The sequence below is a fragment of the Heterodontus francisci genome, chromosome 17 (assembly GCF_036365525.1).
Source record: "Heterodontus francisci isolate sHetFra1 chromosome 17, sHetFra1.hap1, whole genome shotgun sequence".
Lineage (NCBI taxonomy): Eukaryota > Metazoa > Chordata > Chondrichthyes > Heterodontiformes > Heterodontidae > Heterodontus > Heterodontus francisci.
The window spans coordinates 71465537-71482173 of record NC_090387.1 but is presented as its reverse complement, the minus strand read 5'-3'; the positions used below and the strand labels follow the sequence as shown (position 1 = coordinate 71482173).

Below are 16637 nucleotides of genomic sequence, written 5' to 3'. Positions count from 1 at the left end.
GCTACTTCTTTGAAGACCCTAGTCCATCAGGACCCAGGGACTTGTCAGCCCACAGCTCCAACAATTTGTTCAGTATCACTTCCCTGGTAATTGTAATTTTCTTGAGTTCCTCCCTCCCTTCCATTTCCTGATTTACAGCTATTTCTGGGATGTAACTTGTTTCTTCTATAGTGACGACTGATACAAAATACCTGTTCAATTCATCTGCCATCTCCTTATTTTCCACTCTTAATTCCCCAGACTCATTTTCTAAAGGTCCAATGCTCACTTTGTTATCTCTTATCTTCTTTAAATACCTGTAGAAGTGTTTACTTTCTGTTTTTCTGTTCCTAGCTAGCTTTCTCTCGTATTCTAATTTCTCCCTCCTTATTAATTTTGTTCCACCATTGGTGGCTTTGCCTTCAGTTGCCTAGGCCCCAAACTCTGGAATACCCTCCCTACACCTCGCCACCTCTCTACCTCACTTTCCTCCTTTAAGACACTCCTTAAAATCTACCTCTTTGACCAAGCTTTCAATCATCTGACCTAATATCTCAGTGTCATATTTTGTTAAATGCTGCTTCTGTGAAGCATTTTGGGATGTTTTATTACATTAAAGGTGACATATAGTTGTTCTTATTGAATGGAACCATGAATGATACATCACAGGAGGTGGCCGCTCGGCTCATTGCACCTGTGTCAGACCTTTGGTCAAGCTATCTGATTAGTCCCAATCTCCTCTTTCCCAAAGCCCTGTAAAGAAAAAAATCCCTTCTATTATTTATCCTGTTACCTTCTGAAAGTTACTTCTGAATCTGCTTCCAACACCCTTTCATGCTACTCGTGTGGATAAAATGTTTTCCTCATGTCGCCTCTGGTTCTTTTGAGAATTACTGTAAATCTGTGTCTTCTGCTTACTGACCCTTCTGCCACTGGAAACAGATTCTCCATATCAAAACCATTCATGATTTTGAACATTTCTATCAAATCTCCTCTTAGCCTGCTCTGTTATAAGGAAAACAACGCCATCTTCTCGAAACCCTCCACACAACTGAAGTCCCTCAACCCTAGTACCATTCTAGTACATCCCTTCTGCAAACCCCCAGGTCTTGACATCCTTCCTAATATGTAGTGGCCAATACTCCAGCTGAGGCCTAACCAGTGTTTTATAAAGTGTTAGCAGATGTTCCTTGCTTTTGTACTGTCTCTATTTATAAAGCCAAGGATCCAATATGTTTTTAACAGGCCTCTCAACTTACTCTGCCAGCTTCAAAGTTTTGCATACATACAATTCCACATCACTTTGTCCCTGCACCCCATTTAAAATTGTACCATCTAGTTTCTGTGCTCAATTGTCCTACCAAAATATATAATTTCACACTTCTCTGCATAAAATTTCATCTGCCATGTATCTGCCCATTTTACCAGTCTATTTCCTCTTAAAGCCTATTATCCTCCTCATTGCTTACATTTTTGAGCTTGTGGCATCTGCAAACTTTGAAATTTGTCTTGTATATTGAAGTTCAGGTCATTGATAAAAAATCAGAAAGAGCTGTGGTTAAAATATCGACCCCCTGCAGAACTGTATACTTCCCTTCAGTCTAAAAAACAACTGCTCACTACAACTCTCTGCTTCCTGACCGCTGGCCAATTTTGTATCCACGGTGCCTTGAAAATGCAACAGTCAATTTACATATAGCAAGGTACCACAAATAGCAAGGGGATAATGACCAGATGATCTGTTTTATTGGTGTTGCTTGAGAGATAAATAATGGCCAGGACATTGGAGAGATCTGTCCTGTTCTTCTTTAAAATAGTATCATGGGATCTGTTACATCTAGCTGAGAGGTTTAACATTTTATCCAAAAGGGGGCACCTCTGACAATGTAGCACTCCCTATGCACTGCACTGGAGTGTCAGCCTGGATTTTGTGCCCAGGTCTCTGGTGTTGACTTTGAGATAACAGTGCTAACACTGAGCCATAGCTGATATCTAAATCATCCCTTTCGTCCAGATAATGCTTGGTTTCTTATTTTGCCCTTTGTAAATAGGTACATTGAATACAAAACAAGGAAATTATGCTAAACCTTTACAAATTTCTGATAAGGCCTCAGCTGGAGTATTGTGTACAATTCTGGGCACCACACTTTAGGAAAGATGTCAAGGCCTTGAAGAGGGTACAGAGGAGGCTTACCAGGATGATATGAGGGATGAGGGTCTTCAATTACGTAACAAGATTCCAGAAACTGGGATTGCTTTCCTTGGAGCAGAGAATTTAGGGGAGACCTAATAGGGGTATTCAAAATTAAGAGGGGTTTTGATGGAGCAAATAGGGAGAAACTATTTCCTCTGGTAAGTGGGTCAGTAACCTGAGATCAAAGATTTAAACTAATTGGCAAAAGAACCAGAGGGAAAATGAGGAGAAATGTTTTCACTCAGAGGTCTGTTAAGATCTGGAATGCACCACCTGAAAGGGTGAATGGAAGCAAATTCCATAAGAAATTTCAAAAGGCAATTGGACATGTACTTGAAGAGGACCAATTTGCAGAGTTATGAGGAGAAAGCTGGGATGTAGGCCTAGGTTGGTCAGGTCCTTTAAAAAAGCCAGCACAGTAATGAGCTGAATAGCCTACTTTGTGTGATTGATACCCACCTTATTCTCTTTGATGTGCCTTATGCAGCTGTCTGGATTATCCAGGATATCATCCAACGTCACTGTACCAGCCTTCAGTTTCATCGTGAAAGCTGTGTTGGGTATAGACTGGTTTTGAAAATGAAACTCTAAAGCCTGCTGGAGTTTGTCATTTTTGTAACTGTGAAGAAACTGCCTGCATTTTACTTCTTCTGTAAATTTCAGTTGGAGTCCAAAGACACTTTCATAAACTTTCAGGATTTCATAACCTCCCCCACTGCCGGTGGCATCTGCAAAGGAATCACAAGAAATTAGTACCCTTATAGACAATTCCACTTGCACAGGTTGATGTGGGTTTGCTTTGCCTCATGAAGTTGTTCTTTTTTAAATTTTGAGCCCATAGGAGTACACAGAAGTTACCAAATAGAAACAGGCCATTTGGCCCAACCAGTCCATGTTGGCATACACTCTTCATACAACCAAATGGTTTTAATCTCATTGACTCACCCTGTTCCCATATTTCTTCATTTACCTATCCAGCCTAATCTTGAAATGTTGATATTTCTATCTCAACCAAAACTGCAAGTGAATTCCATAGCCTCACAACACTGTGAAGAGGTTTCTATTCTTAAATTTCTAACAACCACCACAATTTGCATTAATATAGTGCCTTTAATGTAGTGAACGTTCCAAGCTGCTTTAAAAATCGAGACATTGCTTAATTGGGAGCCAATGTAGGTTAGGTAGCACAGGGCTGATGGGTAAATGGGACTTGGTATGAGTTAAGGGGCAGCAGAGTTTTGGATAACCTCAAGTTTAGGGTAGAAAATTGGAGGCTGGCCAGGAGTGACTTGGAATAGTTAATTCTAGAGGTAACAAAGGTATAATTATGTCCCTCATCCACTGCTTGTATTTACCCTGCCACATCACTTCATAATTGAACACACTTCTATTATGTCGCTCAGTAATCTACAGATCACTAATGAAAAAAGCCCCAATTTATCAAGTCTTTCTTCACATTTGTATTAACTCATACCAGATGGCATGCTAGTGAATTGGTATTGTTCCCATCTCTAAAGCATGAATATCCTTCCTAAAGTGTGGAGCCAAAGTACGTGCCTCTACTGAAGTCTTTTTATATAGGCTCATCATTACTTCTTGGCATTTATATTCAATACTTTATGATAAAACTTAGAATTTCATTAGCTTATTACACTGCTCTATTAACGCAAGGTTTGTCAACAATGTCCTGCTTACGTACACTAACCTATTTCCACTCAGGAGTAAATTACTGCTCTTACATTACTTTTCAAAAAGTAATCACCTCACATTTACTGATATTCAATTCCATCTGCCATTTTTAGTCCATTCCTCAGCTTCTAGATCTTTGGGGCTTCCTTTGGTCTTCTAAAGAATTAACTAAACCTCCTATTTTGGTACCAACTGCAAATTTCAACAGCACTTCCTCCCGCTCGGTCCATATCCAGATCACTGATCTGCACAGTGAACACAAGTGGCCCCATAACTGAACCATGTGGCATACCATGATATAAAATTGTCCCTTAACTCCTAATATGATTTCTCCCTTCTACCTAATTTTTATTAGTTTCCCCAATTCCTACTAATCTCCATGTGACACTCTTATAAAGGGTTTTCTAAAGTCCATGTACACTACATCCACTGCATTTGCTACATCTACCATACTCGTTACCTCTTCAAAGAACTACATTCAGTTTATAAAGCATGATTGTCCCTTTTGGAAAGCCGTGTTGGCTACTTCTAACTCTCTTCACCTACATACATGAAAATTTCATCCAACTGCATTTTGTTCAACACACTGAAAACTATCCACTGTTACAACCGAGGCGGGAGGAGAGCACGGTCTTTTCCAGTTCCACTTCTCCACAGGTCACAACATCTATTTAAATGTTTACTCAGTTACCGATACAGCCAATCATAGACTCTATTTTTTTTATCCCAGAATAAAATACACCAACCAGGTTTCCTTAATAAACAACAAAATTATACGTTTGTTATAAAACAAGACTTAACCAGTAATGAAGCAAAGCATTTACATGCCGATTAAAAAATATAAAGCTCCCTTTCTTAAATTTCCCAATTGTACACACACGCACGCACGCACGCACGGAAAAAAAAATTTCACTCTGCAGAAGTCTGTTCCAAAAAAAGACAAAAAAAACTGCTTTGGCCATATGCTTGCTAATTCTTGCCAAAAAAAAAGCTGATATGGAAGGAAGTCAGTTGTCCCTTTTCTGGTCTGGCATCCAGGTACATAGAGAAAGATTTTTTTTCATTCGTTAATGGTATGTAGGCATTGCTGGCTAAGCTAGCATTTATTGCCCATCCCTAATTTCCCTTGAGAAGGTGGTGGTGAGCTTGCTTCTTGAACCGCTGCAGTCCATGCTAGCCCAAGCTCTGACCCAAATTCTGCATGCTGTAGGCTGAATGGAAGCCAAGCGATCCATTCAGTGTTTAAATGGCAAGCTTACTCTCTCTATGAAACTGGTAGTACGTTGGGCGTATGCACAGGTGAAGAGATATGATCAGTACAAAAATCATAAGACTCTTCCAATAAGTCTGCAGCCTTCTTCAAGCACAGTGAAGGAACGGCGATATGGTTTCAAGTCAGGATGGTGTGTGGCTTGGAGGGGAACTTGCAGGTGGTGATGTTCCCATTCCTCTGTTGTCCTTGTCCTTCTAGGTGGTAGAGGTTGTGGGTTTGGAAGGTGCTGTCTAAGGAGCCTTGGTGTGTTGCTGCAGTGCATCTTGGAGATGGTACACACTACTGCCGCTGTGCGTCGGTGGTGGAGGGAGTGAATGTTTGTGGATGGGGTGCCAATCAAGCAGGCTGCTTTGTCCTGGATAGTGTCGAGCTTCTTGAGTGTTGTTGGAGCTGCACCCATCCAGGCAAGTGGAGAGTGTTCCATCACACTCCTGACTTGTACCTTGCAGATGGCGGACAGGCTTTGGGGAGTCAGGAGGTCAGTTACTCGCCGCAGGATTCCTAGCCTCTGACCTGCTCTTGTAGCCACGGTAATTATATGGTGTTACAACCGACTGCTCAAGTCAAAGCCCCCAATCAAAATATAGAAATCGGATTGCGGTGGGAGCAACGCACTGTCAATTCAGTCCCGCCACTCCTCAGATTGTTTGATATATCACTTTAAAAACTTTCCAAATTAAAGAAATCCACAGCCGAATTGAACTATCAATTAACCCCCGAGTGAGGCGAACCAAACCAGGTGTCTTTAGGTCAACAAATTAACTGTTTAATTAGAAAAACTAAATTCTTAAACACTACTAAGATATAAACAACATTTAAAAAAATAGTAATACAATAAAGTCCGTGCAGATTTATACTCCTGCCGAAGTGGAATCTTCCAATGTGGAACTGTCCAAGGTTGCTTGAAGTCCTCGCAGCCGCCCGATGCAAATAAAAAAAAAGTCCAACATCTGAAGCTTCAACTCCTCGTCCGTCCAGTGATGACCACCGTAGATCAACCACTCACAAACACTTTTCAATGAATCAATTTGGCTTTAGAATTTTTGAGGGATAAAAGATTGTCGCAGTGTAACTTCCCTTCCTTCAGTTTAAATTATCAAAGATCTCTGTTCCATTCATTGCTGGTGCAGCTGTCTGTCTGTTAGAACAGTCTGTCTCCACTATAAGCCAATTCAAAATTTAATTGCAATATTGTATCTCGATCCTTAGTCTCCGAGTGGCTTTGTCCAAGACAACCACGATGCACTAATCGAAATTGGTTGGTTCCCTCTCTGTAGGGTTGTATCCAATGGAAACCAGAAGGCACCTTCTCTATAACTCCTGCTAATATCTGAGGCTGGCTTGTTTTTAAAGCAGTACTGATCCTTTGCTGTCTTAAAGACACATCGCATATTTTAAAAAACAACAGTATATAACAATGGCTACTCCTGTTCAGTTTCTGCTCAATGGTAACCCCCAAGATGTTGATAGTGGGGGGTTCAGAGATCCCATTGAATGTCATGGGGAGATGGTTAGATTCTCTCTTGTTTGAGATAGTAATTGTCTGGCACTTGTGTGGCACAAATGTTACTTGCCACTTATCAACCCAAGCATGGATATTGTCCAGGTCTTGTTGCATTTCTACACGGACTGCTTCAGTGCTTACATGCAGGTAAAGGGTATAAATTGGGGTTTTAGTTGAGCACTTATAAGCAGACATTCACTGGGACTGGTGGAGGGTTTGAGTGAGGAGCTACATGATTGTAATCCTTTTATTATGCACAATAAACGTGAAACTGAGTAAATATAAGATCCAGCATTATCCTTACACAACAAGCTTTCTGGAATTTAATACTTTTGACCTTTTGATTGAAGGAAGGTCATTGATGAAGCAGCTGAAGATGGTTGGGCTGAGGACACTACACTGAGGAACTCCTGCAGTGATGTCCTGGAGCTGAGATGATTGACCTCCAACAACCACAACCATCTTCCTTTGCGCTAGGTATGACTCCAACCAGTTTTCCACCAGATTCCCATTGACCTCAGTTTTGCTAGGGCTCCTTGATGCCATACTCTGTCAAATGCTGCCTTGATGTCAAGGGCAGTCACTTTCACCTCACCTCGAGTTCAGCTCTTTTGTCCATGTTTGAACCAAGGCTGTAATGAGGTCAGGAGATGATTGGTCCTGGCGGAACCCAGACTGAGCGTCACTGAGCAGGTTATTGTTAAGCAAGTGCCGCTTGATGGCACTATTGATGACACCTTCCATCATTTTACTGATGGGGTGGTAATTGGCCAGGTTGGACTTGTCCTGCATTTTGTGTATAGGACATACCTGGGCAATTTTCCACATTGCAGGGTAGATGCAAGTACTGTTTCATCAGTTGAGGGTGGCAGTACGTAGTAATCAGCAGGAGGTTTCCTTGCCCGTGTTTGACCTGATGCTACGGGACTTCATGGGGCCTGAGTCAATGCTGAGGACTCCCAGGGCAACTCCCTCCTAACTGTATACCACTGTGCTGCCACCTCTGCTGGGTCTGTCTTGCCAATGGGACAGGACATACCAGGGGATGTTGATGGCGGTGTCTGGGACATTGTAAGGTATAATTCGGTGAATATGACTGTCAGTCTATTGCTTGACTAGTCTGTGGGACAGCTCTCTCAAATTTGGCACAAGCCCCCAGATGTTAGTCAGGAGGACTTTACAGGGTCGACAGGGCTGGATCTGCCATTGTCGTTTCCGATGCCTAGGTCGATGCTGGGTGGTCCGTCTGCTTTCATTCCTTATTAACTTTGTAGTAGTTAAATACAACTGAGTGGCTTGCTAGGCCATTTCTGAGGGTATTTCAGAGTCAGAGTCACCACATTGCTGTGGGTCTGAAGTCACATGCAAGACCAGGTAAGGACAACAGATTTCCTTCCCTAAAGGATATTAGTGAACCAGATGGGTTTTTACGACAATCGACAATGGTTTCCTGGCCATCATTGGACTAGCTTTTTTAATTCCAGATTTATTAATTGAATTCAAATTCCACCTTCTGCTGTGGTGGGATTCAAACCCTGTCCCCAGAGAAATACCCTGGGTCTCTGGGTTACTAGTCCAGTGACAATAACACTACGCCACCGCCTCCTCTGGAATCAATGGGATCGTTTCAGAAGTCGTCCATTCTGGAGATGTTGAGAACTATTCTAGTATGATTTTTAGCAGAAATCTGGCATCTAGGTTTTTCTGCCAGCACACACTTGAATTGCAGCATTTTTTTTCATCTCCTCGGGAGATATTCGGCACCTGAGATTTTTGTCTCTCCACACTGGATCTTGACAAGATTTCTTCAAAAAGGTAGAGCAGGAGGTGAGCTAGGTGATTTCTATTTTCCTTGGCAGGAAAACACCAACTATCTTCAAGCAGTTCACACCCAACTAAACTGAAAAACAATGTCCAAACCCCAAACAGCGAGTCTACCTCCTGACCTCCATAAACCTTGACATATAGCTTCTCTGTAACCATTTTTCCCCAGGTCACCAAAGGATCTGTTGTTTGGAGCCCAAAGCACAGGTGGTTTCCAGCACAGGTGGTTTTCAAACAACATCTTGCCCTTTCAGCGAACTTAATTAAGAAAAAACACATCCATGGAATCTTTTCAGTTTTAACACAAGTCCTCAGAAAAAAATTCAAAAATGGAAGCATTTTCATAACATCGCACAGAAGCGAACTGTCCCAAGCCATGCACAGCTACTACCAAACAACCAAAGGCTGCCAACGCCAGTCAAACTGCACCTCAGCAAAATTTTGTATATTTGAGGTTAAGGCTTTTGGGAAGCAAGAGAAACTGGACATTTTTACAAAATTTCCCAAAGAAGGAATGAGCCTCTCTTCCTATAATGTTTTCCTGCTTATCCCTCACTAATTCTTTGTTTTCTTTCTATCTTCCTTCATCTTCCACTGTTGGTCTCCCTCTCTCTCCAGCTAACTAACACAGTCTATCGTTCCTCAATCTCGCCATTGGTCTCTGATTCTTTCTTTCTCCCTCTTTCTATAAGAAAAAGAGGCAGACATTCTTCCAAATGAAGTCACCAACATAGGGGATCGTCTACCTAGACTTCTATAAAGCTTTTGCTGAGGTACCGCATGAGAGGCTTCTCTACAATGCCATCAAGCAATAGCGAGAGTGAATAGAGTGCGTGGGTGTATTTACAGGACAATTGACTGTAAGATAGAGCATACAATTTTGTCCCGGCTGCCACGTTTCCTACATTACAACTACAACAGTGACTACACTTCAGAAGTATTACATTGGCTGTAAAGTGCTTTAGGATGTCCTGTGGTCATGAAAGGCCCTATATAAATGCAAGTTGTTTTTTACTGTGTCCAGATTTGGACTCCTCACATGTTGCATAATATTGAGACTTTGGAAACAGTGGAGAGGCGAGCCAAAAGATTAAATCCTAGTTTAAAGAATCTTAGTCACCAACATCAGAGCTGAGACTCTACAATTCAGAGAACAGTAGTTTTCAGGGTAATTTGATTGAGGTTATGAGATGATAAAAGAAATAGATGGTGTTTGTGCAGATTGTTTATTTCAGTGAAATAGGTTGGGGAGGACCAGGGGCCACAATCTCAACTTCCGAAAAGCCAGAACTGGGCTAGATGCCATGAGGTGGTTCTTTTCCCAGTGAATAGTGGATCTGTGGAACAGCTTGCCTGCTTGTGCGGTGAATGCTGTTTCATCGAATTCCTTTTGACAGAGAGCTGGACCTGTCTCTGGTTGGGATAGAGGTCACCTTGTATATGAGGAAGATAATGTAAAATATTAAATTGGGGCCAGAATCATCTCCTGGACAAATTTCGATTGTCTGAAGGGGTTGGAGAGGAAATTTCTAGATCCATTTTACCTAACTGATCTGGGTTTTATGTGATTTTTTTTTACTTCTCCCATGAGATTACATGGCTTTTGAGTGCGATGGGAAATGTAAATAGTGATGCACAAGGCATTGCAATTGTGTAGGGCAGGCTGCATGGACCACCGGGTCCGATGTTTGTAAACTGCAATGATCTAATGGAGAATAGCTGTGGTATTGGCTGCAAAATATATATTTTAAGTAAATGTGCAGATGTAACCAAAAATGTTACATTTCCTGATTTCATTCCTGGATCTTTTTCCTACAGCTCATGGTGACAAATGTGCCACCGGCATATTCAGGGAAATCGATGTTACTTGAAATTTATTTTTTGTTTCTCTATGGGAATTATTTAAGTCATGGTCTGAAAGTCAGTGCATGCTCCCTGTCAATGGGTGGTACATAAAGATATTAACTTTGGATCATTTGACACACATGGAAACTGTGAATATGAACAGAGCAAGTTGGAGAAAGCCAACCTACCCACAAGCTCACCTTCCTCTCATTTGATGCCAGTTACTGTATCCAGGACTTCACATCATATTGAAAAGGGATAGTGGACAGTGAGAGAGTTAGCCCTGACAAACTATCTCCAACAACACAGCTTTTAGAAATCTAGAAACTGAATTAACGACAGAGATCTTTCGAAATGTCGAAAATCTGAGAAATGTAGTATTCGGGTGGTTTAACTGGCTCGAAAAAACACTTATTGAAAATGTCCCTTAGAAAGATAATTTAAATTTGGACTGACTAATGGCTTATTTATCATTTATTTCATATATCCCATAGATCCAATTGCTTTCTCAGTGACATTCATGATACATTGTGCCCATCGTTGAAAGCCTCTCTGCAGACAACATGAAAAGCATCTTCAGGTCCAGCCTGTTTACAATAACTGGCACAGAAACGAAAAATACCTCCATTAGAGACAACTGAAAGTTGGAACCTACCTGCAAGAGTCAGTTTCAGAGCTTTATAAATCCTCAGCCGTATGTGTGGTTTCTGGTACAGGGCCGATAGATCCGTCTCATCTGAGTGAATGAAAAGAAACACACTGCCCACCCAGGCTGGAGCCACAGAATCCATCCTCTGCCACTGCAACAGACAAAACAGGAAGGGTTACTCAAACCAGTAAGGTTCCTTCACACACAAATCGCCCAGGGAGTGGAGTATGTGTCAAAACGTGCGCACAGATCAGTCAGGGCACTTCACACAGTGAAATACGAGTCCTTCTCCAATGCCAATTCAACTACAAGCACTGGCAAAACCTTCAAGTGCTGGAGAACTAACGGTTGCCCAAGGTTGGACAGTTGAGTATATATCATTAGCCCCAAGGCTCATGTAAACAGAATAAAAAGATTGTTGTATTGGTGAAACTCTGCCAAAAGCAAACTTAAATGATATGTCCACTTAGCATTCATTCACTTATATTTTGAGCTTTTATTCAATGTACCACTTACACATGTGTATTTTTAATTATAATATATATAAAATATGAATACATTTATCATATATATATATATATAAATAAATAAAGAGAAATAAATATCATTGACACTCAAGGACAGAATATCAGAAATGTCCCAACTTTCATTCAATGTCAAACTGGAGAAGAAACAGGACTCATGACCATTTGACCAGACACTTTCCATTTCCTGTGCAGTCTGAAGCTTGCTACTGTAATATCCAGGCTTGGTCAAAACCAACCTCATATACAAGCCCAAATAATTTAGTCAAGCACATTACCAGACTAACAACTGGTTACACAAGTACCCTGAGCAAGCTGAAGCTGATTACTCAGGGGTACTACCCCCATGAGCATGTGATATCTGCAGCAATTTGAAAGGATCAGATGTAGGAATGGGAAATGAAACATTGTAAAACAATGCACTGACAGCAGTATTATATATAAATACCAGAATACCAGTCACTGACAGAAATAATAAAGCTAAAAGATTTGTACCAGGAGAAAGTCTTAACCTCAGGCTCGCCTGCCACACTGCCAGTGTAAACTTTTCTGCATTGCTGACCCGCCATGCTATGGCCTACCTGAGTGAGATTATCCATTTAGTACCAATATACACCATATTTTTTTGACCTATGGGCCATTTCTGATAAACTTGCCACTGCCTGAACTCCAGTCAACAAGAAAACATGAAGGCCCATGGAAAAGACTTTCTTCCATCTGACCAGACTGAACTCAAACTGGTGTCCTGGGGTGAAAGGTCAGTGGCTCACCACTGCCAAACAGCACTCACCTCTCTGACAGGTGTAAATGAACAGCAATAATGAGTACCCATGAATATAGCAAGTCAAAACGCACTCATATCTTTTTACCCGTGAAATATGGAATCTATGAATAGACTTTCAAAATCAAATCTGGCACAGCAGTTTGGGATTTTCAGTTTCAGTCTCCAAGCTCTGATAATGCCGGATGTTTTCACAGGCCCTTCCAGCTCTGGGTACATCCGGTAACTAAATGGACCAAGCTTCCTGTTCAAGCCTTAGGCAGACAATGTTCTTTCCACCTTTTTTAATGAGGGCTCTATGTTAGAACAAGCACGCAAACTGCAATTCCCACTCCCTCCTCTGAATGTTGGGGCATGTTCTTTATAGTACAAAAAAAAAGAGTACTTATCCCAAGCATTTCTTTTTATAAAGCAGTTCTATTAATTATCCTCTGCCTCCCACGCTTGGTGCCTATTCTTGACAGTCCAGCTGAGATCAGGAGCTCGCAGTGTGGCAAACTGTGAATGCAAACACATGTACTGCCCCACAAGGCAGCGCACCAGTGAAGCAACCATAGGGAAAACATTTCAGAGTTCAGTCGGTCTGATCTCGAATTAGCTGGGCAGACCAGCCAAGCTGTCCCCTGCCTCAGAAACAACCGCAAGAAGTGCCTGGCCGTTCACGATATGGTGTCAGGGGTGGATTGGGGTTGAGGAAGGATCAGACTGCAGCTTTTACTGTACAACAGTTAGTGTCTTCAGCTGTTCATGTTAAAAGCAGCATTGCTGGCATGCTGCCAGCAGAGAAGCTCCCTTTTCCCCTATCAAGACATTTTTGTATTTTCAAATTTTAGAGAATCACAATTTTAAAGATGGAGAGGAGAGCCCTGCAACTTACACACTTCGCTTATGGAGGAACAGAAGGACCAAGACACCATATAAGCATTACAAAAACATCCAAAAAGCTATTGAAAAAACACTTTGAAACATCCACATGGATGTCGGCACTGATTTTGTGTCACGCCGAGGAATAGTGCAATTTTGAAACTTCCTGACATTGTATTACATAGAAATTAATATTCTCATCCTAGTGCTAAATTCCTCCATGGCCGGACTCTTCACCATCTCTATTGTTACGACCAAGTGAGAAAGGTGTCTAGTGGTCCCTTTCAGCCTTCACTTGGTCTTACTGTAACAGGGTTTTATTTTTAAACACACCGTGTTTTTAGCTCCCCCTTGGTGAAGCCTTGTTCACTGCTTTCCAATTGTAAGGCAAAGAAACCAGCACAAACAGGCTTTCTTAAGTCTAAAGAAGAAAAGTTGAAATTTATTGAACTTAAACTCTAATTCGGTTAACGCCTACAAATGCACGCCGCGCCCACGCCAGCATGCATACGCGATAACCACATGCAAATAGAGAGAGAAGCGAGAAGAAATAAAGTAGAAAAGTTTGAGGCAATATCTGAAGAGTTTTTGTTATGGGTCTTTGAGCTCACTGTAGAGTCCTTGATTGTATGTACATCTTGCTTTTCGTTGGGGCCAGTATTCTTCTTAAATCTTGTTCGCTATAGGAGACTTTTCTCTCTTGGGGTTTATGCATCTTCAGTGAATTCAGAGGCTTGTGAGAAAGAGATGGGAGCAGGCAGACAGGAGAGGCTGTGGCGAGCCAGCCAGGAACGATCTTCTCAATCCAGGAGCATTCTGCTTCCTGCCCAAACTGTTTGTACAAATTCAACAGACTCAGGTTGCCTAGCATGTTAGTCATGTGACTAGCTAGTTTGACCATGTCCATTGTGTATTTGGCCAACTTAGCAGTCAACCTGGGATGCAAGCTCCCCCACCTTCAACGTCAGGTTTTCAGAAGTCCATTGCGGGTTGAATGTGTCAGGGAATGGCTGCTTTGTCCTTCCAAACATGGTCTATTAATATGCGAATGTCTTTCCGGCCAAGATCTGGCAATTTTTTAAAGCAAGTCTTTTCTTCACGTCAACAACAGTTTGAAATTTAATGCTCATGTGGTGAAATTAATATGCCTCATGCTTGGCAGCTGGGGACCTGCATGACACTAATCCCCTCCAGTCCTACAATGCTCCACGATTTCTGCCGTCCTCCAATTCTGGTCGCTTGTGCGCTTCCAATTTCCTTCACCCTACCATTGGTGGCCATAACTTTAGCTGCCAAGGCCCTAAACTCTGGAATAAAAGCAAAATATTGCAGATGCTGGAAATCTGGAATAAAAACAAAAAAGTGCTGGAAAATACTCAGCAATTCTGGCAGCATCTGTGGAGAGAGAGAAGCACAGTTAACATTTCAGGTCAGTGACCTTTCATCAGAATCCCTAAACTCTGAAACTCCCTCCCTAACCCTCCACCTCTCTTTCCTACTAAAAGACATTCCTTAAAACCTACCTCTTTAACCAAGCTTTGGGTCACCTGTCCTAATATCATCTTATGTGGCCTGATGTCAAATTTTGTTGGATAACGCTCCTGGGAAGGACCTTGGAAAAATTCAAGTCTCTGCTAAATTTCTGCAACAACTCCTGGACGGGATGGGCAGAAGCTATTTCAAAAATGTTAAAAAAACAACCTATTAGCTTAATTGTCTTGGCTGCATACCTGGTTTTACAGAGTCACAGCACCACCTGCCAGCAGGAGGACAGTATCACATTGACACAAATGTTCTCCCACATTCCACTGCCATCCTATTGAGAGTGAAAATTCAGCTTTTATTCCTTATCCTCACTGGCGAAACACTTGCAGGAATCGTGCCAGCTTACGCACCAGTTATTGTGACGGCCTCTTTAAGGGCAAAAGATCCCCTCTGTGCACTGTGTAAAAAGAAAATAATTACAAGTCTCCTATTTGATGTGCAACAGTCATCACACCTTCCAAAAACTAAAAAAAATTTGCAACTAGCTTAAATAACCAGGCTACCAACTATCTGATTGGCTAAACATGAAATAAACAAGTGCTTCTAAAAGAGAAAGCAGAAAACCAACGAATCAAATGGCTGAGCTCCACCACCACCTCCCCATCGCCACATAGTATCCAACAGAAACTTTCCCATAAAACTCAGCTAATTTCCTAGTCTTGTTGCTATTTCATGCAGAGAGGTGGTCAAAGGCTTTACCGCGGATGCAGAGAGCCATCAATAGGGTAACTGGCTCTAGGTGGATTCCTCATAGCTATCTCATGCTGGGGAGCAAATGATGTTAACACAGTGGTGCCACAGAATCCTGAGAATCCATTTTCCCCATACAGGAACTATCTGAGCCCCTGGGTTCCAGCCTGATCCTCAATCCAGATATTCATGATCCTGTATATAAACCCCCTGTATTCTTCTATTCTATTCCAAGCCTGTCCACCATCTACAAGACACAAGTCAGGAGTGCGATGCAACACTCTGCACTTGCCTGGATGAGCGCAGCTCCAACACTCATGAAGCTCGATACCATCCAGGACAAAGCAGCCCGCTTGATCAGCACCCCATCCACCACCTTAAGCATTCACTTCCTCCACCACTGGCGCACAGAGGCAGTGTGCACCATATATAAGATGCACTGTAGAAACTTGCCAAGCCTCCTTCGACAGCACCTTCCAAACCCACGACCTCTACCACCTAGCAGGACAAGGGCAGCAGACACATGGGAACACCACCACCTGCAAGTTCATCACACATACTGCAGTGTTCAAGATGGCGGCTCACCACCACCTTCTCAAGGGCAATTAGGGATGGGAAATAATGCTGGCCTTGCTAGCGATGCTGACAACCTGTGACTGAATTTTTTAAAAAATCAACTGCAGCTTTGCAATGACTCCGAGGTATCCTTTCCTGTCAATTGTCGAATAAAAACATTACAGAAAGGAAACACAGGACATTTCGTTTTTTCCAAACTCTCTATTACTGTAAACCATACTGTAAACTACTACAACAACAGGCTTATTAACCAGCTCCAATCTTCTTCTAGTCATCTGAATTTAATTTAGAAAAAGATACAAAATGGAGGGCAAAACCAAAACAAACCTGGGACATTCAAGGCTTTTGGTTCTATAATAATTTCAAAACATGCAATTCTGTAAACCTGTCATAAGGAGCCATGATGAGCATGGCACACGTGCAGAACAGATCATATTTTTGAACTATAAATATCGGAAACTAGCCTTAAAAAAGGAACAGCACTCAATTGCTAGCTTTTAAAAAAGAAAACAAAAATGTCTTCCACCCTCAAACCCAGCTGATCCCTCCTATCAGTTAGCCTGCTGCATACATCAAACATGTCAGCTGTTGCCTGGGAAACAGGATCGACTGTAGTCAGGTGGAACTCAACTGCAGCCCTTCAGCCCAACAGCAAAATCATTCCAATTTTTTTAAAAAACGATTTCGCACACATTTTTGA

General features: G+C 41.9%; 1 protein-coding gene across 5 annotated transcripts in view; it reads right to left on the bottom strand.

The window, feature by feature from the left end:
• The window catches only part of tradd (tnfrsf1a-associated via death domain), a 41271-nt gene that overhangs the window by 15811 nt on the left and 8823 nt on the right, over positions 1–16637 (bottom strand). For 2 of the 5 annotated variants that reach the window (XM_068049648.1, XM_068049649.1), the window contains exons 2-4: positions 14857–15068; positions 10964–11108; positions 2633–2901 (exon numbers count right to left, since the gene is read on the bottom strand). In XM_068049648.1, the coding sequence (XP_067905749.1) occupies positions 2633–2901; positions 10964–11099 (405 nt within the window). In that variant the 5' untranslated portion in view covers positions 11100–11108; positions 14857–15068. Of the gene's footprint in view, positions 1–2632; positions 2902–10963; positions 11109–14649; positions 14807–14856; positions 15069–16637 lie in introns of those variants that run through there. The other 3 variants (XM_068049647.1, XM_068049650.1, XM_068049646.1) reach the window with 2 other exon arrangements.